General features: G+C 46.9%; 1 protein-coding gene across 6 annotated transcripts in view; it reads left to right on the top strand.

Moving 5' to 3' along the window:
• Ctif (cap binding complex dependent translation initiation factor) overlaps nucleotides 1-26374 on the top strand; it is a 285778-nt gene that overhangs the window by 74627 nt on the left and 184777 nt on the right. For all 6 annotated transcript variants that reach the window (XM_004855120.4, XM_004855121.3, XM_004855122.3 and 3 more), the window contains 3 exons: nucleotides 8346-8417; nucleotides 24797-24870; nucleotides 26202-26306. In XM_004855120.4, coding sequence (XP_004855177.1) covers nucleotides 8346-8417; nucleotides 24797-24870; nucleotides 26202-26306 — 251 coding nt within the window. The remainder of the gene's footprint in view (nucleotides 1-8345; nucleotides 8418-24796; nucleotides 24871-26201; nucleotides 26307-26374) is intronic.

The raw sequence follows: 26374 nt of genomic DNA, 5'->3' as shown, positions 1-26374 counted from the left end.
AGGCTGGCCTCGAACTCACAGCAATCCTCCTGCCTCAGCCCCCCAAGTGCTGGGATTACAGATATGCACCACCACACTTGGCCAGAAGATTGCTTCTTGCAGTCCTTTTTGAGGCTGCCAGGCCCTTGGGAACTCTGGGAACTCTAGTGGTCTTTTGAAGAGAGATGTGGCAGTGAGAGCATTCACATTGGCTTGCTGTCTCCCGTCACGGTTTTCCTTCTCCTTCCTTTCATGTTTCTCCTTTCCTTGTGCCTTCCCTATTAACTCTTTAGCATTCCTTTATCCCCTCTCTGGCCCTTTTCTGCCTTTCCTTCTACCCTTCAATCCATTTTCCCTGCTATCTTTGCTTGCAGGAGAAAGTGCTCGATGTTGGACCACCCATGAAAGGCTTAACAGAAGTGAGTCAGGAGCAGCCTGGGGTGGCCGGATTCATTATGTATTTCTGCCTTATTTAAACTTTTTTATTTTTAATTCTACAAGTACTTTATGCATACATTTGCACTATACAAAAGAATTCAGATATTAACAATAAAATCTCCCTTAGCTTCCCCCTCATTCCAGTGCCTTATCTCTATCTCCCATCAGATTGGTAAGTCAACTTCCTTTCCCTTTTGAGGCATTTACTGACGTTTACTGACATGTATATTTATTGCCATATTTATTGGCTTATAGAAATATATTATTTCAGAATCTTATATGAGTGTCCATGGATATGTATGTAGTTCAAGAACTCATTTTCCATCTAACCATATCCCCAACAATTCTTCCAGACTTGTACATCTGGTGTGTTCTGTTTCCTGGCTGCACAGTAGTTCATGGTGTGGATTTGTTTACACATTCACTCAATGCTGAGCATCCAGTTTACTTCTAAGTTCCGCCCTCTGGAAATGCATGAAGCTTCAATGCATGCTGTTGGACGTGCCTCCTTTTGCACAAATAAAAACGTTTCTGTGGGTAGATGTTGAGGAGCAGAATTAACTTTAGCAGCTATTGCCAAATCACTCTCCAAAATGACTGTTCCATTCTTTCCACTGCCACCAGTGTGTTACATCTTGGAACTTTAATCGTATCGCTCTGATTTCTAGTGAGATTGAGCATTTTTTAATCTGACTACCAGTCACTTTTAAAAAATAGGTTAAAAATTATTTACTTTTTTTTGGTCAGTACTGGGGATTGAACCCAGGGCTTTGTGCATGCTAGGCAAGTGCTGTGGCACTGAGCTATGTCCCCAGCCCTTTTAATTTTTCATTTTGAGGTGGAGTCTTACCAGGTTGCACAGGCTTGCCTAAAACTTGTGATCTTCCCACCTCAGCCTTCTGACTAGCTAGAATTGCAGGTGGGTACCACCAAGCCTACCTAAAACTTATTTTATTTTTAAAGCAACAGCTGGGGAAATAGAGACAACTGGAAAACAGAGGAGGGAAATCCGTCATCATTTTATGACAAGAACTAGTAGAATTTGGTGTATTATTTTTGTCTTTACACACCTTTAACAAAGCTGTGCTCTTAGTATAATAGACATTGTTGGACGATGGTTCTTAGGATAAAGTATAATTTTTAAAATCTGCTCTTTTTCTGCCAGGCACTGTAGGCTAAGTAGTAGAATACAAGTAGAGCTAATGTTTATTCTCTCAGGCACTTTTATGGGCTCCGGGGGCAAAGTCATGAAGAGAACCAACCATCCTGTCCCTGGTACTTCCTTTTGCTGGAGAGAGACAGGAAATCAGATGTTAGGATGTGAAATATCCCTGAATGAGGTAAGAAGGGGGGCAGAATGCTAGGCTGTTGAAAGGTGGCTTTAGAGGGAAGAGTCAAAGGAGGTAAGAGAATGAGGCCACTTGGGAAAGAGGGTGCTAGGCCCAGGCAATGGTGGCAAGAGAAAAGCTCTGGTGTGGGGCATGTCCTGCTCTGAAGCACAGCAGCAAGGCTGGGCAGAGGGAGCAGAGAGCAAGGGGAGTGTGGTGGGTGAGCCAGCCGCCAGGGCCTCCCTCAGGCCCGGGGAGGACTCCCGCCTTTTCTTTAAGTAAGCCAGGGAGATGGGGACCTCCAGAATCCCCCCTGCTCATTCTGGTTCCCTCTACCCAATGAGGTTAGGAGGCCCTGGGCAAGTTGACCCGTTAGATAATTTTTCATTTTGAAATTATTTCAAATATACAAAAAATTACAGTCATAGTACAAAAAATTCCCATATATCCTTCACCCGGAGTGCCCAGCTGCTAATACTTGGCCATGTTTGTACTCTAAATAAGCAGTATACATCTTATATAACTTTATATATCTCTATATAGGTATATATATGTAGAGAGAGAGAGATCTTCTCTGAACCATTTGAGAATCAGTTGCAGACATGACACCACTGTACTCCCAAACACTAGAGTGTGTTTCCTAAGAACAAGAATATTCCCTTAGGTAATCATAATATAGGAAATAAACAGATATAAATACCTTAATCTACCACCTTTATATCTCACCAGTTTTTCCAATAAGACACTTTATAGCAAAAAGAAAAACACTTGACAGCTGGGGATGTAGCTCAGCAGCGCCTCGCCTGCCTGGCAAGTGCAAGGTCCTGAGTTTGATCCCAGGTACCAGGGGGAAAAAAAAAGAAAAAAGCTTGACTATGATCTTGGTAGAATCTAAGACCATGTGTGGCCTTTATCATCGGTTATCTTGTCTAGCTATTTGAGTGAATACCTATTTATGCCGATTGCTCATTCTGCCATTTTTTGGTTGGGTGGCCCCGGAGAAATTACTTAACCACATTGTGCTTCAGTCTCTGTATCTGCCAAGTGGGAAAAGTAAGAGACCCAGAAGGCTCTGAGGGAGGAACAGTAACAAATATGCAGGCTTAGAATGACCAGATTTACGTGAACTCTTCATAGACTCTGGGGACTAATCCGTGGTTATACATGCTGCAAGCAGCCCCTCCCTTGTCTTTTTTTGGTGAAGAAGTTCTGTTGTCACATACATAGGATTTTAAATGTTGCTGTAGTTTGTATCTGGGACTTTAATCAATGTGGGCTGTGCTGTCCGTGGATAAAGCCGGATAGACGTCCAGAGCAATTTTTCTCTAGTGGCAAAGCCTCCCGTCTCATTATCATGTGTCATTGATGAGCCTCTTCTTTCCACTGATTGAAACCACTGTCCTTATCCCATACGAAGATCCCATCTGAACACTAATTGACTCATGGGTAGCTTTATCAGTTGATCTGTTTTTCTGTTTCTGTGCTGGTTCAGGGTCACCCTTGTCATGGGCTCTGATGTCCAGTAGGGCCAGTCCCTGGGGGAGTTTTAGACACCGGTCACCTCTCCCACAGGGAGCTTCGTCCTTCTCATTCTTGCCCCGCCAGTGCTTAGAGCCACATGGTCTCCCCCATCCGTCCCAAAGTCTGCTCAAAAGCTACTGGCCCATCCTGGGGTGCAAATGATTAAATGATTTTAATTATTTTTATTATAAAATACTTACATGTACAGGTAAAAGCTGAGAATAATAAACATCCATTTTGACTTTAGAGTAAATATCTGTACTCACATGTTTGTTAAATCTTTAACTCTGTGTCCTATTTGGTTCAGATTGTTTAATTGAGTTATAAATTACAGCATATATAGTTGAGGCCCTGAAACTGCTTTTGTGAATTCCACGTGCTGTGTTCCCATATGGAAAACTTCCCCATGTGTCCTGCGTCTTTCGGTTGGATGACTCCTCAGGTAGGACACCACCTTCATCCCCTAGAGGACTTACCTGGTATTCAGACTTTCCAGGAGGAATGTTCTCTGTGTGAGATTTCCGGCTCCTGGCGGAGGGTTTGGAGAGATGGGAGCCGGCCCCACTCTAGAACCACTTCGTACAGATTGGGATAGGATCTGGAAGTTTTCCAGGCAGTGACTCAGAGGAGGCAAAGGGAGGCAGGAGATGTAGGCAAAGGAGATGGCAAGTGCGGACTCCCAGCAGAAACAGAATGAGCTTAGGAATCAGATAGGGAGAGTTCCAGAAGGCTTTGAGGACCAGGGCAAAAACAAACATTGTTCCTAAGATGAATCAGGAAGCAGCCATGGAGAGGACGTCCCTGGGGCTGCTGCTTGGTTGTGCCATTTGAGGTGGGAGCCCTGCAAGCCCTGTGGGTAGGGCTTGGTTTGGTGTGATAACTCTCACTGTCTCCCTGGGAAAGCCAGGACACAGTCCCTGCTCCTGCGGGAGACCATGCCTATATCCAGCCCTGCCTAACAGTTACTGAGTGGATTCTGTGGGCTCTGCCATCTTGCTCGACTTCCTTTATGTAAATGCCCCCTCTGTCACTGCTAGTCTCTTCCATGTGCTAGGTCCTTTTCTTCATTTCCATCTGTATTACCACAACCAAGAAAATACACCTGGAACCTGGCCCCTGCCCCTTCCCCACTGGACCAGTGCCACCTTCCATAATGCTCTGAGGAGAGGCTTCCTGGCACAAGCTCACCTCAAGTCCTTGGAGGAGATATCTCAGATTTCTTTGACCTGGTTGCACAATGTGCCCTAAACTTCCAGGTTCCCCTGCACCTGTTTATACACTTGGGTCCACTCTTCTCCAGGACTCTGGATGCCCATGTTCTTGTCCTCAGGGGCCCTGCTGAGTGCACCCCTTCTCATCCCGGCATGTATCCCCACCTCTCCTGCCTTGCTGCTGGTCAGCATGCTCACAGTCCCACAAGGAGATGTGCTTCCTGTGGCTCCCACACAGCATCCACTCAGGAGATGACTTCTGGCTGCCAAATGTGAAGTTATGTGACTTTTGACAAGCAAGACCATCTCCATGGACCTTGGAGATACTCCAGGACAGCTCACCACGAGGGGCAAGGCTGCTTCCAACCATGCCTGAAGCCTGCTTTCTAGGCACACTTGCCAGGAGGGTCCACCTTGCTAGGGACCAAGCTGACCCAGATTGGTACTGGGCTTGAGGCATTTGGCACACCTGGAAAGGGAAAAGCTGTTTCTGAGAGTTTCTCCTAGGATAGGACCCGCAATAGTCCCCTGTGTTTTAGCTGTCCCACCCTATCAGCCAGGCTCCACCAAGGACAGGAGAAACCACTGTAACATACAGAGCAGAGGGATTGCTTTTACAGCAGTGTAAACATTATATACACACATAGGTACATACATGTCTACATGTATGAATCCAAAATGTGTATGCATACATAGTATCTACATAATGCATATGTATATGCATATGTTTACATAATGTGTCTACGTATATATAACTTTTTGTTTTGAAATTTTTTTAGGCTTACAGCCAAGGTGCAAAAATTGTTTCAAGTGTTCCCTGCCACCCAACTTCTAAGATGAACATCTTATATAACCATGGTACAATGATCAGAACTAAGAAATTAGCAGTGATACACTGCTTATTTTTTTTCTTTCTTCTTTTTTTTCTCCCATTCTCCCCTCCCTTCAACCCCTCTTCCCCTCTTTATTTACAGAAGCTTTGTTTCCATTTTTTCCCTTCTATTCTTTTTTTCTTGTCCCTTTTTGCCTTTCCCTCTTCTCTCTCCCTTGTTCCCTATTTCATTTGGACATTTTCTTCCCATTTCCCAATATTTATTGTGCATTTTGGTCCTTATTTACACTTTTTGTTTCTCACACCAGAGAAACAATGTGGTATTTAAACATGTGTGTCTGATTTATGTCACCTAAGAGTATGGTCTCAAGGTGCATCCATTTAGTTAGAAATGTCTCGAGCTCATCCTTCTTTGTGGCAGAGTCGTACTCCATTGTATAAAAAAGCCACATGTTCTTTATCCATCATTCATCAGTTGATGGGCTTTGGGCTGTTTCCAAGCTTTAGCTATTACAAACTGTGCCACTATAAACATGGGTGTGCGTATATTGCTGTGGTATCACTCTGTTAATTCTTTGGGGGGAGATAACAAGAAGAGGAATAACTGGGTGGGATGGAACCTCTGGTTTTAGTTTTTTGAGGAAATCTCCACACTGATTTCCTCATTGGTTGCACCAGTCTACACTTCCACCGACAGTGGAGAAAGGTTCCTTTTTCCCTACAGCCCCACCAGCATTAGTTATTAGTGTTTTCTTGATAATAGCCATTCATCCTGGAGATGGAATCTCAGCATTGTTTTAATTTGCATCTCTCAAATGACCAGTGATATTGAACATGTTTTCATATATTTATTTACCATTTCTACTTCATCTGAGAAGTGTCTATTCATTTCAGATGCCCATTTTTTAATTGGGTCTTTAAATTTGGTACACTGCTATTCACTACAGATTTTACTCCGAACTCATTAGTCTTTCCACTAATGTCCTTTCTCTGTTCCAAGATCCAAATTTGCATTTAATTGTCATCTCCTTATTCTCCTACAATCTGATACTTTCTTGGTCTTTTCTTTTTTTTTTATTTTCACTTTTTGATAGTTTTTATGAGCATCAGTCACTGATTTTGTAGAAAATTCATTAATATGGCCTGTCTGGTGTTCTTATGCCTTACATTGAGATTGTGCACTTTGAGCAAGAATACCTCAAAAGTGAAGTGCCCTGCTGAGCACACCAGAGCAGGAGCCCATGATGTTGATACATCTTATTACCGACAATATTAGCCTTGCTCACTTGGGTACAGTAAGAGCTGAAGAGTTTCTTATTTTTCTATTAATAAATGTTTAGGGGGAGATCCTTTTTGACTGCCATTACCCATCAGGGAATTTAATGCAGAGCATCAGTTACCTAGATAATGAAAGAGCTTTGTAGCTAAATTATCAGAATTTAGCACCCACAAGTAGCTGTTACTGCCTTGTAACTGAGGCACAAGGGAGGTGATGGTGCTGCCAGAGACCTGGGCCAGGGTCAAGCATAGAGGCCAGTCAGTGAGGGATGGAGCCATGAAGACCCAGTCCTGCTGTAATGTCAGCCGAGGCAGAGACAGAGAAAAACAGAAGGAGCATGCCTGGCTTCTCCCTTCTTCCTCTCTCCTGCCTGAGTCAGCCGAAAGCCTGCTTATATGGAGGCTGGCGAGTTTGCCCTCAGCAGATGGATGGGCAGGGACAGGCTAACAGTGGACCTGCTGTCTTTGCATCTCTCTAGAGCTTGTTGTCCAACATCAGAGTCACTGGACATGTGTGGCTCTGGGGTATTTGAAATGTGGCGCATCCAATCCAAGATGTGTGCCTAGTGGATTTCAAAAACTTCTGCATGGAAAGAAGATTGTAAAATATCTCATCAAGAATTTTTTATTGATTACCTATATTTTAGATATTGGGTTAATTAAAATATATTATTGAACCTGATTTTGTCTCTCTTTTGAAAATCTGGTTAGTAGAAAAGCATTGTCTGTTGCTCTCATTTTATTTTGGTTGGATAGCTCTGCTCTACAGCATACTTGGACCTAGCTATATCATCAGCATCATAATAAAAGATCTTTCTTGTACAAAGCTGGTGTCCTTCACCCACTGTCAGGAGGTGATGCCACCTAACGTTTTAGAAAAACAGGACTGTATTGACCTGAAGCCATTCAGACTCCCAGTTTTGACCAGAGATATCAAACGTAGAGACTGAGCTCCCTCTGTGTTGTACATATCACACAAAGTGTAGGTTAAGATCTATGTTCCACAGAGAGAATAGCTAACATTTAACACAGCAGTAGAAACACCACGGTGTAGCTAAATTGCACTTGACAGAGGCCAAGCCATTCTGCACCTGCCACATTGTCTGCACAGGCTTTTATAGCTTAAAGTCCTCTGTCTCTACCTTGCAGAGTTGCCCAGGATCATGGTCTTATTTTATAGAGGACAAAATGAAGCCTGGGAGATCACATGGCTTATGTGGCTCTCAAACTTCTGGTGTATCACCTGGGCAGCTTGTCACCATGCTGGTCCTCAGCCCAGCCTCCCGGGTCTGATCGGAAGGGGTGGGTGCCCAGGATCCTCTGTACGGCAGACCTTAGGGGCTTTTCTCAGCTTGTGGAGCTGCGTATACAGGAAAAGCTGCCCATACTTGCCTGTTCTCTGGCTCCAGCCTCGACATAATAAAGGACCAGTGTAGCTGGAGCCAGGTCAGACAGTCAAACGTGGGGCTGGTTGCCCAAAACTGAGAAGACCTGGTATCTTACTTTCTTAACTTTGGAATGCAACTGCATCTTCATCTCTTTGGTGGATTTAGGTGAAGGAAATGAATTTGCCTTCCCCAGCCACATGTCAGGGGATCACCTTGATGTGGCATTTGGAGAGCTGCTGATGGGGAAGTATCTGCCACTGAGAATGCCATGTCCTTGCTGGCCCTTCTGTCGAGGAGCAGGGCACACTTGGGGGGCCGGGAAAGTGAGAGCCTATCCTGCCATCACTAACCACTCCTTTCTGCCTCACAGTGGACAGCGGACTGCAGTGAGCAGCTGGACAGCAGCAGTTCCTTCTCCCGAGGGCGAGCCCCCCCACAGCAGGTAGGGGACCAGCTCTGACTCCATCTGGGGTTGTCACCGGTCTTACTTTTGCGGGCTCCTGAGAGGTGGGGGTATGCAATAAACAGGAAGATGGGGTATTCAAGGATGCGGTCTGTGACTCTGGGAAGCCTCCCATAATTCCCTGGGCCACAGCACCCCTCCCCAAAACACATTCTTTTCTTTCCCTCAATTTTGTATTAGTATATTTTTGCAATATATAGTAAATGCATTCACCTTGAAGGAAATGGTGCATATACACATCACATGATCTTTTCTACTTTCCCTTCCCCAGATCCTCTTCACCCATCCCCAAATCCATCTTTTCAAAGAACTACTTTGATTCAGTAATCCTTTATGGGGTTTTTTGTCTCAATTTTATTGATCTCCACTCTGATCTTTATACTTTCTTTCTTCCTGTTACTTTCAGGCTTGAATTATTTTTATCTTTCTAGTACCTTAAGATACATCATTGGGTTATTTATTCCGGCTCACTCTGTTCTTTTTATATATGCATTTACAGCTGTAACTTTCCCTCTTAGAACTGCTTTCATTGTGTCCCATAGGTTTGGGTATGTTGTGCTTTCATTGTCATGTGATTCTAGAAACTTTCTTATTTCTTCTCTGATTTCTTCTGCTCCATTGGTCCATTGATTGTTCAATAATGTACTATTAAATCTCCAAGAAAACATATTGATTCCTTTCAGTAGCAGTATTGTATGTAATAACAAACATCTGGAAACAACTCAGATGTCCACTGAAAGGAGAGTAGAGAACACTCTGTAACATATCCCTACAGTGGAATATTACGCAGATGACCAAACTAGAGGCTTATCCACTGACACTGACAGACGCTGAAAACACTGGGACTCAGGATTTTGATGCTGGTGGAACACTTTGGAGATCATTTTTGCTTCAGGTCTACAGAAGGCCAAGAGGTGAGAGAGCTTGTGGCAGGGACCCAGAGGAGCCCAATGCATAACTGTCCTCGTGCCAGGCTGGAGCCTGCTACTGCCTGTGAGGACCTGAGTGCTCCTGGATGGGCTGTGTGGCCAGGATGGAAGGGAGCAGCTGCTCTTCAAGAGTTGTCCTCCAGATCCCCAGGGCCCCACACCCCCTGGCGGTCCAGGTAGTTTTGCTAATACCTCATCCCTACTGGTACAAAACAGTGGGGTTAGAAGCTGATAAAAGCACTTATTCTAGCCCAGCCCTGCCTCCACAGACTGCATAGTTCCTGATCCCACAGCTGCTTCAGGGACACCTGGCCAGTCCACTGGCTTCATCCAACTTCACTGAATAAACCAACCCTTATCTATTCTGTCCTGAGGGAGGATGCTTGGTGGCCTTAGTTCTGGGTCCTTCTCAGGCTGCAAGACTTCACTGCCCCATGGTGAGGAAAGAATGTTGTCCCTGATGGTTCATTCTGGTTGTAGGATTCATGTGCATCTGTGCATTTGATTGTTGCTTAGGAAAGAGGTCATAACAGGAGCTGTGGATAAGTAGGGTAGGAGCCCTGGGTTCTAGTTTTCACTCTGCCACAAACTTGGTGGCAAGTTCTTCCTCATCAGGTGTCAGCTTCCTCCTATGAAAACCAGAGGAGACTCTGGGGGTCCTTCTAGCACCCTCATGTGGTTTACAGATGAGGAAACTGAGGCCCATGGAGGCGTATGGCCTCTTGTCTACCCACAGGGCACTTTTACCTACCCTACTGAAGCACATGTCCTTCCAGGAGGCCTTGGTCTCTGCCTCTTCCTTGGCTAGGAACCCTGGTATGCTCCTGAACCCTCAGCTTAACCCTCGCACCTCAGCAGCTCTGACTCTTGTTTCTGCTCTTTATTCTGGGTTTCCCATCTGAAGACCCCCATAACTCTCAAGCAGAAAAGTTGGCTTGAGTGTGGGGGCTTCACACCAGAGAGAGGGCTCCAGGGCAGGGCTGCAGCCTTTAGTTGGAGAACATCACAGGCTGGTCAGTGGCTGCTCTCTGTTATTTGGTCAATAGATGTCTGGTTCTGGAATCTCCCAGTGTAGGGTTCTTTTGTCTTTCCTCTTTATCACCTTTTCTGGCCTCTCCCCACCCTTTCCCTCGGGTCCTGTCACTTGTTGAGAAAGTACCCTTCTCCTGCCCCCAGCCCCTATCTGCACCCTGCCTCTGAGCTCTCCTTGCTTGGCTTGTTTCAGGCACCTGGAGGAGGGAGGGTGGAAAGCTGGACAGAGCCCTAGGCTGGCGGAGCAGGGCCGGGGCTTGTGGGATGCTGCCCCCTAGCAGGAGTACGTGTGAGCTGTCCCTTCCCTAAGCAATGAGCACTGCAGAACCTGCTGACCCAATCCCACCTTTGGAAGGTAAAAGGAAAGCTTGGGGTAAGCAGGTTATGCAAAGTGAAATGTGAAAGTCTTTTCTTGGCAGGTGAATCTGAGACAGGTTCATTGAAGGGGAGAAGCTCTACGCAAGAGGAGATAGGGATCTCTGAAAGTAAATGCACCTCCGTCCCTGACATGCCAGAGACCAGGGAACCCTGGGAAGGGTCTCTGACAGGCCATGAAGCCACTGACATTGCTGCCACCACCAAGCTGTGGCTTAGGAAGGAGGTCATAATAGGAGCCCATCTGCTCATCTCAGAAGGAGAAAGCACAAGAGTGGCCAGGGTCCTGAGGGGACACCCACTCTGCCCCCCCCAAAGTCTGTGCCTTATGGATCTTAGGCATGGGGCCTGCGGACCTTGGATCTGGAGTAAAGGAAAGGCCTGCGGAGGGCTGCTTTGCCTGAGCCTGGTGAGGTCACACCAGAGAGTGTAGGTATTTATAGGCGGGATATCCTAGACAGGCACCAAGCAGCAGTGCTGGCAGGGCCTGGTGCTAACCCCTGGCAGGCATGATGCCATGGCCTGCTTTCATGGCTGCAGTCTTGGTTAGAAGGACATGAGCCAGGTGTAAAGGAATGCCCAGTTCAGGGCAGGAGATACACGTGTACACAGGATGGTCAGAGGCCAGAAACAGAGTGAGGGCTGTGAGGGGAGGTGCGTGGAGCCCCATCTCCTGATGGGAGGTCGAGGTGTGCACCTGGATGGGGAGGTGGTAGTGACTGGAGGCCTGAATTGAAATAAGATCTCCTGCACTTATAAGTGTCTTGTTTCTGTGATGAAAACCCTGATATTTAGGACATTGTAGGACTGAATCAACTTGGTACAAACAGTAGGACCACAAGAGCAAGATGGAAGTTTATTTCTCACTTGCCACAACTCAAGTGGACATTTAGGGCTGGCACAGAAGCTCAGCACTGTCAGTCTAGGCTCCTTACTCCTCATGGTTCTACCCTCTCTAGGTCTACATCCATGGCCCCTTATGGCTCCGGCCAGTGGGAGCACCAACCCAGTGCCTCTGATCTCCCCTCACGAGGCCACCATCTCCTGGTGCCCTCTGAGGAGGAATCAGAGCTGGATAGCATCCTTTGTGTGACTATGTCACAGGAAAGCCCCAGGTAGCTGGTCTGTGGTATTATCTTGCTCCACCTGTCCTGCAGGAGCCTCTGATGGATGGAGATCCAGGGGCTGCTTCCCAAAGGGAGCATCTTTTGGGTGAGGCTCTGAGGAGACACTTCAGTCCATCTGTTTTCCAAGATCCCCTGAAACCTGACCCACCAGAGATTAGACCACATGACCAATTCTTAGGATGCCACTGTCCCTCTGAGCACACCCAGCTCCTCCTCACTGCACCCCCACATCTGAGCAGACGCCCTCACAGTAACTCATATTGCTGTCACACAGTTCCATGTACATCTGACCTCAGCCAGCTGGTCAACCCTAAGATGGGAGCTGGGGGTGGCTGCACATCCCTGGTCTCCTCTGGTAGGGCTGTGCACACATTAGGCACTCAGTAAAGATGCCTGAGCTGAGACTGCACTGAGCTGGCTCAGGCTAGGCCATGCAGTCATTCCCTAGTGCACCCTTTTCCTTCAGTGGTACCAACTTTGATGAGCTTTCTGAGGCCTTTGGGATGATGGGCTTGCTCTGTTGACCCATGGAGAATTAGTTTCAGGAGGAGACTGAGGCTAAGTCAAGATGAAGAGGTGGCTGGCTTGTCTAGTGCCCCTGGACTGTTCTGCCTTGGCTATACATATCCAGGCAAGCAGAGGTCAGCAGGGTAATGCTGGAGTCCTGTGCTCTGCCTAGGAAGCTCTGTGTGGTGGGTCATGAGCTGTGCCCTGAGCCAGGCCCCAAGGTGCAGCACCATGCAGAGATTAGTCTGCATTGAGGTTATTTATTCATCTGCTGCACACTTTTTCAGTCCTCATTCTTTTATCATTCCAACTAATGTCAAGAAAACCCACTTGGCTTCTCTGAATCCCTTTAGAGGCACAAAGCAGGGACAGCCTTGGGTAGGGTAGGTTGAGTCCCATGAAATAGGAAAACGATCCAGAGAGTACAGAACAACAACAAAAGGCAGGCTATAGAGAGACCTGACCAGCTGCCAGAAATTGGGATCCACCCATGCCTGGCATTGTTTGCCATCCTGGCACCCCTTTCCTAAGAGACCCGTCTATCCCCTAGTCATTTGGTTAGGACATTGGAATAGTTCCCAGCCTTTTGTTATAATAGGGGAAATGGGTGGAAAGGCTTGAAAAGAAACCATCTGAAATGAGAGACCACAACAGCAGTGTGTTCAGAAGATTTGCCAAGGTGCTGGCAGGGGGTTAAGAATTCAGGAATGAAATCTAAGGCATGTGAAAGGTTGTATAGGGTCTGGAGCAAGCAGCTTTTCTTCACCTGCACAGAAGTGCCAAGGAAAGGAAATGTATGTACCCAACAGCAGCAGAGCTTCAGATTAGCCCTGGAGAAGGACTTCATGGCTGAAGGACTTGTTAGCTTGCGATCTGGGCTGTTGAACAAGATGATGAAATCTTTGCTGGGAACCTGATGAGCACACTTGCTTATTGGGCATTCACACAAGTCTACACAAGATGGGGAAGTGTGAAAAATGATGTGTTTGAGTCTTGGCTGATGACCTGTGAGTCCACCTCCCCTGAAATGGTACATGCTGGATGCTCCATCATGAGAGTGAAGGATCCCCGTCCTAAGGGCCAGGAGAACTAAGTGATCCACAGGTAACACTGGTTCCAAGTGCCTCTGGAACCTTCTGGATCATCACTTGTTTGTAGAGTAGAGGTTCATTAACATAAAGCAGGGTGAAGATGTATATGTGAAATCCCCCAAACAGGTGTCCTGGCCACAGGAAATACAGTCATTCTGAAGAGTGGCTTCTCTCTCTGGGGCAGGACTCAAGCGTGATTTGTGGCTTCAGGAATGGGTAGGATGTTTGACCAGATGAAAGGGAGGAGAAAGAAGATGGAGAAAGAAGGACTTAGCAAAGGCTTGAAGGTGGGCATCTCACCGGGTGTTGGGGCAACAGTTAAGAGAAAGCACGGCCTGATTGGATGGCTTGTGTTGGATGATGCTCAGGTAGTGGGGGATGAACATGGTGAGTACAGAGGTAAGACAGTGCTCCATTCCTATCAGAATAGCTGAGATAGAGATAGATAGATAGATAGATAGATAGATAGATAGATAGATAGACAGACAGACAGACAGACAGACAGACAGGTGACACTGAATTCTGGTGAGAATGCAGAGAAGCTGGACCACACGTACAATGCTAGTGGGAACGTAAAATGGTACAGCTATTCTGGAAAACAGTTTGTCAGTTTTATTTTTAAAAAAAGAAGAAAAAGAAACCTGCAAATACCATATGATCCAGCAGTTGCACTCCCGGGTGTTTATCCCAGAGAAACGAAAACTTATGTTCACGCAGAAACCTGTACTCAAATGTTTATAGCAGCTTTATTTAAAATAGTGGAATACTGGAAGCTGCTCAGATATGATTCAGTAGGTGAGTGTGGTTAAGTCCACTGTGAGGAAAGGGAGACCCTATGGGCAAAACACATCTCATGAGTGTCTAACAATTAAGCTGAGTGAGAAAAAAAATCCAGCCCTCAAAAATTGCATCTATGATTCCATTTATATAATATACTTGAAATGGCACAATTATAGACACAGAAAGCAGTCAGTGATTGGTATGGATTAGCAAAAGAGTAGAGGCAGGAAGGAAGTGGATGTGGCTATAAAAGGGCCACAAGAGGGTCCTTGAGACAAGGGTTCTGTATTTTTACTGTATAGACATCAGTGTCTGGGATGTGATGTTGAACTATAGTTTTCTAACTTTCTCCATGGAAGGAAACTGGGTAAAGGGTCCAGGAGTCTCTCTATACTATTTCTTCCAAGTACCTATGAATCTGTAATAATTCTAAAAATAGCTTAATTTTAAAAAAGTGTAGAATGTTTTATTTTATCAAAATCTCCCATGGTCTTTCCATCCGGAAACTTTAAGGGCCGGAACTGCTTGGTAAGGTGAGAGGACCAGCCCACCTGCCCTCCGCCTCACTCAGCCCCCTCATGGCTCTAGGCCATCTCTGCAGGACTTCAAGTCTTTCCCTAGACCAGATGATCTTAGTCCCTTCCAGCTCTGAGCTTCTGTTATTGAGTCTGGTCCTGCCAGGAGTTCAAAGAAGGCCCTCTTGTGAGGGAGCATGGGAAGATAAGGTGGTTAGAATGGGATAGTTGATTTTCCCCTTCTACTGGAAGCCTTTCTCTGGGGATAACTGCATGGGCTCCAACAGAGGGTGGACAGGCAGCCAGCCAGAAGTAGCTTCTGGTGTGACCCAGTCCATGCAAGTAGCATGGCCCATGTGAAGCCCAAGTCACAATCCTGGTTAGTGGAGAGAGTGCGCAGGAAGGGCTAGCTTAAGAGAAATAACTTGACCATATGTTTCAGTCATTATTGCCCACCTCTCCCTGGCTGTTGGGTTTTAATTTTATAATGAAAAGGGTACAGGAGTAAGAGTCAGGATGGACAGATAGTTAAGTCCCAGAGTGAAGGAATGGCCTTTCCCTCTCCTCAGTTCAGCTCTGGTGTTTGGGAGTCTCTGCTTTTCTAGTCCCTTGCCTCAAGGGCCTATTTATTGGAGGGGGTTAAAATGTTAGGGGATCCATCTCACCCTTTCCCACCAGAGTGGGGGTGCTGTCCCTGGTGCTGAACACACGCATGCACAGTGTTGCCCACATGGGGCTGTTTCTCCCTGGGCTTTGGCCTGCCCCTTCACCTCCCTCCTCACTTGTCCCTTAGACCTCTCCAATGGGCATAGGCAAGTCATGCCCAAAGCCTGCTTTAGTTTGCACCTGAGAGTTTTCAGATTTGACCTACCCAAAGCCCCTGTCTTTAGCCCAGGAGATGACCTTCAGATCTTTTTGTACCCAAACCTTGTGCCATGTAAAAGCTCTCACAGTGTCTCTCTTGTGTTCCACCTGTCCTCCTCCCCTTCCCACTCAGGAATCTCCCATCTAGTTCAAATGTTCAAGGGACAAGTGGGTCCAAGGAGCCATGGTGACTTACATGGGGGGCCCAACAAGCAGGCTGCAGCCCTAGACTCCTGCTTCCTCCTCTCACTGCAAACCAAGTTGCCACTGAAAGTTTCCCTGGATGCTGTCTCCCCAAAGTTGGCAACTTGGGTGGCAGACATGTGCCACCTGACTTGCCCTTCCCATTTCTGTGGCTTCCTGTGTAAGGACAGAGACTCTGAGGCACTTATGAGGGTGGTGATAGAGCCAGGGGCACTGGGGAGGGCATCATCTATTTTAGTTTTATTTCTAAGGAAATCTTAGGAGCACAATTTAAGGAAAAACAGTGCAAGAAAACAAAATTTTCAACCATGATAGAGGCATGTGAATATTTGTATATATAATTATATTAATATATATTATGTATTATATAATAACCAATGAGCAGGTTGAAAGGAAAATGAGAGAGACTGACTTTAATTTATGTGGGATAATACTGGAGTATATTTAAACTGCCCAAAGTTTAGTAATTTCATTTTGTATTCAAGGGCAATGCATTTAGCTGGACCAAGAAAAAAGTTTTAGGATTAATATCTGATGGGAAAGGTTGCATGAGATTATCCTAAAATATATTTTGCCTATCTGGGGATAAAAGGGACAACTAAAAGGGGAAAAGGGCAATTACACAAACCCAGAATATAGGCAATAATCTGATATTGTAAGATTTTTAAATCTTTGTTTTAAGAGCACCACTGTGCATAAATTCAATATAATTTTTTTTTGCAGCAAAGATAGCCTTTTCATTTCTTTTTGGCCAGCATCAGATTGATTATTCATTGATTTTTAAGTCTTTATGAAGTTACTTATCATAAACACAGGTTAACAGCCAGTCTCACAGACAGAGAACTTTTGTCCTTTGTGAAAGGACAGTTCTCCCCATTAGCTCCTCCAAAGACCCTGCATCCTTGAACACAGTGAAGAATCTCTCTGAGGGTTGGCCCTGCCTCTTCACCCTCACCACAGAATCTGTGGGATGACATTCTGCCCCAGGAAGACACAGAACTGGGACCATGAACCTGTGAGCAGCTGGGACTGCACCTCGCTCACTACTGGCAGGGCCAAGGGCTGCCACCCCTGCCTCACTGTCACCTGCTGCAGCAGACATGCTGGGAAAATCCATACTGGCACACCCCAGAATTCTCTAGTTGGACTTCATCCCTGAGGCTTCTGATAATGGGAATAGTCTTCCTGGTGTCCTGCATCCTAGCCAGCCAGTTTTTGCCTAGCTTCTAAACACAGCCTAGAATTCTCATCACATTCACATATGCATATGCACGCACATACACATCACCAATAATCACTGTAAAGAAAACCAATGGTGCAGAATAGTTCCTTGTTGTTATTTTGGTTTTTAGACAAGGCCTCATTGTGTCATCCAGGCTGACCTTGAACTTGCAGTCCTCCTGCTGTAACCTCCTGCATGCTAGGATTACCATTGTTGTTTTTTCACTACCTATGATTTTGCATGTTTCCCTCTCACCTTGTTGAAGTCACCCATGCATGGAGACCCCCATCCTCTTGCATAGAACCTCCATATTCCCTCTTCCCTTCACTACAGGCAAGGTACACCTAGCACCAGCTCTGCCTCCCCAAGTGTGGACAAAGATGGGTTTGGAGAATCTGAGTATCTCCAAGGGATGAGGATGTCCCTGCTTTACGGAAACCTCCAGAGAGGGCTCCAAATTTACCTGAGTGGTTAACTGCATAGTGTAGTGGCTATGAGACTCTGGGCCATGCTGTCTGTGTTCCTGCCCTGGGACCCAGCACCATGAACGCAGGGCAAGTTCTCTGTGCTTCAGTGTTTTCATCAGGAAAATGGGGGTGCGGTGCTGGGTGACGTGGCACACACTGAGTGCTGTGTTCGTGGCTGCTTTGACGTCATTGGTTCTTGGACCCTCCAGCTGTCTGTCCTCCCCAGAGCTGGGGGTAGCTGTGAGGTCTTCTGGGACACAGCTTGGTCTCCCTGGCCCCGTCAGGCTTTCTGGGTTCTTTTCCATTTGGTTGAAATGCTCTTATCCCTCTGTGATGTCTCAGAGCAGCATGGCTCACCCTGGCATGAGGTCCCCTAATTGCCAGTAAAAGGGGCTGTTGTCAAGGTTTCAGCAGCATTTAACTGCTAAAAATGATCTACTGAAAAGGATGCTTGTATTTTTTTTATAAGGCTTCTCAGAACTGTGGCATTTTAGCAACCTGGGGGGTAGAAGCCATGTGATCTCAGGGCTGGGGAGGAGGTGGAGCTCAGAGAAAAGCTGTGGCCACCAGGGCCAAGCACGGAATTGCAAACAAGAGAATGTTCTTTGCAAAGCCAGTGGAGTTTTGATGGACAGATTTTAATGCCTGGCCACCTAGTCTGAGCTAATATTAATAAATAGTCCTGGGTGGGTGGGGGTAGATGGGTAGGAGAGACAAGAAAAAAATGAAATTATGGTTCTTGCCACTGAGGACATGACACTGATTAGATTAGAGAGTTAGCAGGGAATGTTAGATGACTGTTTTCCAAAGGAGGTTCCAGGGAACCCTGGTCCTGTGAAATTCTCTGTGGAATATACAGAAAGAATAGGATAGATCTCTGGCTTTGAAAGGTTGAGAAATATTGCATGCTATATACTTCCATCTGCTTACAGAGTCAACATCCATCAAAGGCCACTAAAGGCAATAAAAATTCAACATCTTAACAACTTACCACGTTAACATCTTAATGATCTTTTAACTTAGTATGTATCAAACATTTGATTAGGGAGCTTTATGAGTTCCCCCCACTTCCAAAGCTCTTTCAGACCTCCAGGGGAATGAAGACCATGATTCAAAGGGCATATTCTGGACCACTGCAGCTGCACTGCATTTAAGCCACCAGGATTCCCCTCCTGAGCAATTCTGATGCACAAAGACATTTGAAAGCCAGGAGACTTGAGATTCCAGAGCACACAGGGAGCTCTGCAGGAGAACAGGCAGGAATGGGGCCAGCCCCACTCAGAAGGTACACTGCTGAGGACTGAGAGGCGGGGGCAGGGTGGAGGGCACAAGCTGCTGAGGAAGCTGCACAGCTACCGGGAAGAGGAGTCTTGAGCTGGACCTAGACAGGACAAAGACTCATGTAGGGGTGTGTGTGTGTGTGTGTGTGTGTGTGTGTGTGTGTGTGTGTGTGTGTGTGAATGTGCAGAGAAAACTTATTTGTGTTTCTGAGTCCAGGAAGCAAACAGTGGCCCAAAGAGGAATATGGTTCTATACATTCTGCATCTTGGTGTAGCCTCAGAGATCTGTCAGAAACAGAATGGCTACCATCCTGCTACCAATGGGGAACAGGCTTTGCAGCAGGCGGCTAGCAGGTTGGACTTGAGAGGATGGGGATCCTGGGATGAGCCTAACCCTGGTCGTCCTCTTCTCTGACCTCACCTTCACAGGGAACTCTGTGTGTGACCTCAGTGTGAGCAAGGACTGAGGGAGATTGGAGAGAAGTAGGTCTGGCTCCTGAAGTGAAGTTCCAGAATCAGGTGTCAGCTGCCTGTTTGAGGTGTATCCACAGACTCCTGCTTTCTCTTGTGCTTCTCTGATGTTAAGAGCGTTTGTGGACTGAGTAGTGTCTGTCTGTCTATGTGTGTGTGTAGGTGTATGTATGGTGTATTATGTATACACAATCATGCACCACATAGTGATATTTCAGTCTAAAATGGATTCCACATTCCATGGTAGTCCCGTGAAATTATAATGGAACTGAAAAATTCCTGCTGTCTAGTGACATTGTAACCTTTGTAATGTAGCACAAGACATTCCTTGTGGATTTGCAGGGATGCCACGGTAAACAAACCTGCACCACCAGCTGTATAAAATTTATGTACAGTACATAATACTTGATCCTGATAATAAATGTCTATGTTACCAGATTTGATACTTACTGTTCTGTACTTTTATCATTATTTTAGGGTGTTGTCCTCCTTACATATGAAAAAGGTAAACTGTAAAAGCCTCAGGCATGATCCCGAGGAAATATTCCAGAGGCACTGGCATCCTAGGGCTGACAGCGCTGTGCATGCCACTGCCCCTGAAACCCTTCCAAGGAGACAAGCTGTGGAGGCAGTGATAGTGATGATCCTGACCCTGCATAGACTTCGGCCACTGTATCTTGTGTGTGTGCCTTAGTTTTTAACATTTTAAAAATTTAAAATTTTAAAACTAGAGAAAGCTTATAAAATAATAATACAAAAACTTAAAGTTTTGTATAGCTGTACAATATATTTGTGATTTAAGCTAAATATTATTACAAGACAACCAAATGATTTTAAAATTTTCTAGAAAGCTTCAGTAATCTAGGGTTAATTTGTTATTAAAGAAGTGAAACAGTTTCCGGAGTCCAGTGGAGCCAACGGGCCTCATGTGTAAGGCCTGCAGCAGCACACGGTCCCTGCCCAATCCTTCACCTTCCGCCTGCTCTCTGCCTCGGCAGCAGTGCTGGTCCCGCTCACAGCACTCACAGCAAGTGCCCTACACAGGTTTCTCTTTTCAGAGACCTTTTATACCTGTTCCTATGCCTTTTCCATGTTTAGCTTTGTTTAGGTACACAAATAACAAGTACCATTGTGCTGCCATTGCCTGGGAGCAGTCAGTACGCCAGTGTGCAGGTGCAGCCTACACCTGACAGCCAAGGAGAGTCAGCCACACCTCCTATTTTTGTGTAAATACAATTCTGTGGTGTCCACAAAATCACCTAAGCATGCATTTCTTACAATAGATCCCTGTTAAGCGACCCAAGACTGTATTTGCATCTGTGTATGTGTATGTGTGTTATACATGTGGGGAGTATGCCTGTGTATTTTTATGTGTAGTATATGTGTATGTATGTGTTTTTATGCATCTATACACATGTGCTATGTAGCAACATGTGCGGTGTATCTGTATGTGTATGTTTGGTGTGCATGTATGGTGTATACATGGGCATATATGTGTGTGACTTGTACGTGCATCTGTGTGGTATGTATATTGTGTGCTATGTACATGTGTGTGCTGTGTGTGTAGTTTGTATCTGTATATATGTGGTATATGTGTGTTAGTGTGTGGTGTGATGTATGTATGTATATATATGTGGTACCTACATGTATGTACAGTGTGTATATGCATGTGTGTCTATGTACATGCATTTGTGTATGTAGTTGTCTGCGTGTATACATGTGTGGTGTATGTGTGTATGTGGTGTGTGTGTGGTATGTGTGTATGTGATGTAGAGTGTATGTGATATACAGTGCGTGTGTGTGTGTGTGTGTGTGTGTGTGTGTGTGTGTGTGTACACATGCATCCCGGGGTGAGAAAGTCTCCAGTCACCAAGAACCTAAGCCTTCAGGCTGGCAGTGCCCAGTCCTCCTTTTATGATGAGGCCCAGGAAAGCTAAAGGTGTTGCCTGAGGTTAAACAGCTCGGGGGGAGCTCTCACCCGCCAGTTCTCCTGCAGCCCCAGGGTCAGGTGAGCTTCTGCCCTCTGTCCCAGGCTCCTTACCTCCTGCCTCTTCCTGTGAGGCTGGGGTCCAGGGCATCTTCTGCTGGGAGACCCGGAGGTTGGGCCCTTGTGTGCCCCCTCCCTCAGGCTAGTTAAAGGCCAGCCCACCAGCAAAGCGCGCACTCTCTCTGGGAAGGAAGTAGGTTGGCTTCCACCACAAGGGTCTGGACAGTCAGGGTGTGGAGGGGGTGAGGAGGAGAAGAACTTGCTCACAAGTTCTGTCCCATCTTGTGGAAGATGAAGAAAATTCAAAACGAAACAAAATCCCAAGTTTCTTTGCCAGGGTTCCAAGGGACTCTGATGACTGGAGAAGGGGAGGATAGAGACCCCTGAACCTGGCTCGGGTTCATGTCTACCTGGGTTCTCATTGCTTATGAGCAAGAGACACTCAGTAAGTGCACAGTACATGTGTCCCCTTTTCATCTCCACCTGAGGCTTAGCCTTGTCTGTGTGAGCTCTGTGGGGCAGGTACTGGGGTGACGTTGGCCGTGGTCTGCAGCCAAGAGGGCAGCGAGGAGGATGGCAGGTGGGCCCTCTACCGGCTGGCTCCTCCAGAAGTAGAAGTGGCGGTGGTCAGAGACCAGCCACACTGGCCCAGGTCTGTGCTAATCTACCCAGGCTTCTCTGTTTGCAGCTGTGGGAGACCCAGGCCCTTGGGAACCCATCTGCTGTATATCTGTGAGGACACAAGGCCTCAGGGAAGTGTCTGCTGACCTTTCTCAGAGGGAAAGGGTGTTGTATTAGTCATCTTTTCCGTTGCTGGGACAATATACCTGGTACCCACAACATGAAGGGAAAAAGGCTTCACTCATGTTTCCAGAGGTTTCAGTCCACAGCTGGCTGGCTTCCAGGCAGGAACGTCATGGAAGAAGGGCATGGTGGAGGAAAGTTGCTCAATTCATGGTAGCCAGAAAGCAGTGGAGGAAGAAAGCCAGAGAAGAAGGGGCCAGGGACCAGATACAGTCTCCAAGATCACACTCCTGTGATTTACCTCCTCCAACCAGGCCATACCTCCTAACAGCGCAGTTAGCTTCAAACTCAACAGTGGATTAATCCACTGATGAGTGCAGCACCCTCATGATCCAGTTGCCTTCCAAAAGCCTCACCTTTGAACACATAAGACTTTTGGAGACTTTAGATCTAAATCATAACATGGACCAGCCTCACAAAAGGAGTTGGTAAATGACACGGTTGGTTGATCACTGTGTTAGTTTGCTAGGGCTGCTTGATTTCAGACATCTGACCACAAAGTCAATGGCTTCAAACAACAGAAGTGTATCATCATCTCCCCATTATGGAGGCCAGACACCTGAAATTAACGTGTCGACAGAAGCAGGCTGCTCCGAAGGCACCAGGGAAGATCTGCTCCAGACCTCTCCTACCCTCCAACAGCTCCTTGGCCATGGCAGTATCATGCCAGCCTTGAGGGCATGAATTCTTCCGGTCCCTGTGCATCCAAACTTCCTGTTTAGAAGGAGACCACCCACACTGGACTAGGGCTCACCCCAGTGACCTCAGCATAATGCATTACACCTCTGCCTCTGCCTCCAAATACAGTTACATTCTGAGGCATTGTGGGTTAGGACTGCAACATGTGAGTTTTAGGGGGACCCAGTTTAGCCCACAACAATTACTGAGAAGCTCTGTGCAGTGCCTAGTAGGCTCTGACCTGGACTAAGAGGGGATAATGTTGAAGACCACCAGGTCACCCTGGCACACTCTCCAACCTGCAGGGCAAACACAGGGACTCTAAGCTATCCAGAATGGCTGTATATCCTGCCAAGAGCCCTTTCTTCTCCCTTTGCCTAGATGACCCCTCTATTCCTTGTCCCTCTGCTTGCCTGATCCCAGGAATTCTTTCATCCCCTGACCTCCTTGGGGAAACTGCCTGTGCTTTGATCCTACTTCAGTGCCCAAGCTGGAGAACATAGTGCTGTGTTGTAATTCTTTATTGTGTGCCTGTCATCCCACACCATCCTAGTGGGTGGGCCTGTGGCTCCTCTACCTTCATCTCTTCAGGGTCTGTCCAGGCCTGGCACATATGGGACAGAGGTCTTCCAATGTGTGAGCATGTGGCCCTGAGAAATGGTGATCCAGGGACAGACCAGTCATAGTAGATATCAATAAAATTAAGCCCTACAGAAAGACCCCAAAGATGAAGGCTGGGGACACTACCAGGAATCTTAAGCAAGAAGTAATAACAGATACAGAAAAGTGTATACATCATATGTGTACAGTTCAATGGATTTTCACAAACTAAACCAACCTATATAACAAGCACCAGATCAAAGAACAGAACATTACCAGTCCCCAGGACCCTCATGGTATCCTCTTCCAGTGACTGAGTTCTGTCACCATAGGGTAGTTTGCTTGTTCTTGAACTTTATATACATTGAATCATATAATCAGTACTCCTTTGTGTCTGGATTCTTTTGTTTCATATTCTGTTTGTGAGATTTACTCATGTAATTGCATGTCCTTTAGATATGCTCTTGCTGCTGTGTGATATTCCAATCTGGGTACATTCCATGATTAACTTATCTGATTGACTGTTGATAGGCATTTGGATGGTTTCCAGTTGGAGCTGATATGAAAAGTGCTGCTGTACATCTTTGTAGCACATTTCTATTGCATGCATACCTGGAAGTGAATTCCTAGGTCCCAAGGCATGTACTTATTCAGCTGGAATGGCCATGGAAGTATTGTTTTTAAGGCCTGTGATGATGGAAACCAAACAGTAGCAGGGAGGAAGGTTGAAAGGCATCAGGAGTGACATCGGGAAATTGGAGAATCTGTTGGGGAGATCACCAGCCAACAGGCCAAGAAACCAAACCATAGATGCTGCATCGAGTAGTTTTCGATGAGGTGCATCGTGTAGGAAATTCTGGAGGATGAAAGCTGGAGCAGGTTGACTTAGGGAGAAATTCAGTTGCTGGTGTAGTCTTGGCCAGTGGGGCCTTTGTAGAAGGTAAGGCTTAACTCCAAACAAGTCAGTCCTTGCGTGGACCTTCCAGGATACCTGGCTTTGCAGAGCCCCTGCCTGGAGAGAAGCCACTGTCATCAGGCTGGCAGTGGTGATAGTGGCTCATCAGTGGGTCACGTGGAGTTTCTGCAGAGGGTTTGAAGAAAGAGCCATGGGCTGGGGGCACAGAGCTCTTGGCTATTCCCCTACCTGACTGCATACCTCTGTAAAATACCCTTGAATCAGGGCTCTTGACCAGGGGTGGTCCTGGTATTTCTAGCATCGTTCTCCTGGCTCCTCCAGGTGCACCAGCTGGGACATTCACTCCACTGCCTCACTCCAACCTCCAAGCTGTCTATGGTGACCAACATGGGGGACAGCAAGGACCTCTGCAGCCCTCCTGGCTTGGGCCTTGGGGAGGCTTTCGCCCACTTGTTCTCACTATCCTGGCCAAACAAGTAATGTCATCTTTCTCACCCCATCTTTTCTAGAATGGCAGCAAAGACAACTCTCTGGACATGCTGGGCACAGACATCTGGGCTGCCAACACCTTTGATTCCTTCAGGTAACTTCCTCTCCTCCCTTTTCTGCAGTGTGTGGCTTTGGCTGACTCATCCTCCTGCCCTGCTGAGTCAGTGTTCACTGACCAAGAAGTGGAGGGAAACAGAGGCAGGTGAAGTAGAAAGAATGAGAAGAAAGAGGAAGGAGGGCAGAGAAAGGGGCTCGAAGGGAGAAAGATAAGGCCACTGAGAACATTAGAGGCGAAGAGAAGAATGAAAGAGGAGGCAGAGAGAAAAGTGAGTGCAAGGGAAAACAGAAACAAACTGAAAGGGAGGAGAGAGAGGTGAGGGGTTAAGGAGATCAAGAGCAGAGGAGGGGCATATGGCAGGTGACGGACAGTGGAAGTGGCAACCCCCACTCTTCCCATATGAGAAGTCCAGGAAAAAGGGAGAATTGTGCAGACGTCTCCTGATGGCCCTCGAGAATTGGCTAGGGCTCCCAAGGACTAGGGGACAGTTCCCTTAAATGGCTTGCTAAGGAGCCTCTGCCATGGTGTCCACCAACTATTCCTTGAGCCACAGTTGTCCCCAGAGCTGCCTAACTCGGGGTTCAAGCACACCCTGCCTGGGGCACAGCTTTCCCCAGTACGGAAGGTCTCCTGGGCTGGGAACCCTGAGTACTAGCGCTTGCTCCATCACTCATCCACCTCAGATCCTGTGGCCATTTTGAACTTCCTGTCGGAGGCCCTGTGACAGATTTTACACCCCCCAACCCCCCCAGCTTTCCTCGATAAACTCTGAGGAGGTGTGTTGGGTACTTTTTCTCTCATTCTTGAGACAAAATACCCAATACCCAAAGTTAAAGAAGGAAAGGTTTATTTGGCTCACAGCTTGCAGAGGTTTCAGTCCATAATTGGCAGGCTTCAAGGCAAGGATGGCAAACAGGCATCGCCAAGGAAAAACAACATGGCGCACACAGAGCAGCAAAAACAACAAGGGACCTTAATAGTTTCTTCCTGACCTTTTTATTTTATCCAGACTACTAAGGGTGGGTAGCACTCACACCCTTAATCCTATTGCCCTCAGGCCTAGCTCCACCATGAATCAATCACACACTCTAGATTCAGCCACCTCAGAAAAAGCAAGCCCCACCTCATCTGCATGAGGCTTAGGGGGAACATCTAGACACAAGCCAAGACGGGGATGGCTATAAAGTAGGTATGGAGCCCACCCTGGGGTCTCCAGTCGGGCCCTGGCGCTTGGGGATGGGTGCCCTCCTGCACTCGCATCTGCCCGCCTCTTTGGAGGACAGGACAGGGCCCCGCTGGACTCAGCCTCCTGCCCCCTCAGTCACTAACTGCGCTCCTCTCCCCACCTCCCATTTCTCGCCCTCTAGTGGTGCCACCTGGGACCTGCAGCCTGAAAAGCTAGACTTCACGCAGTTCCACCGCAAGCTCCGACATGCGCCGAAGCAGCCCCTGCAACACATTGACCGGGAAGGGTAAGGGCGGAGGTGGGTGGGTCCTGCAGCACTGGGCACACCACTAACGTCCAGGATGCTCTCCCCGC

The sequence above is a fragment of the Heterocephalus glaber genome, unplaced genomic scaffold (genome assembly GCF_053883595.1).
Source record: "Heterocephalus glaber isolate CG9 unplaced genomic scaffold, H.glaber_assembly_v1.0 deba00000331, whole genome shotgun sequence".
Classification (NCBI taxonomy): Eukaryota; Metazoa; Chordata; class Mammalia; order Rodentia; family Bathyergidae; genus Heterocephalus; species Heterocephalus glaber.
The sequence above is the reverse complement of the archived record's forward strand: the minus strand, read 5'-3'. Positions and strand labels throughout refer to the sequence as shown.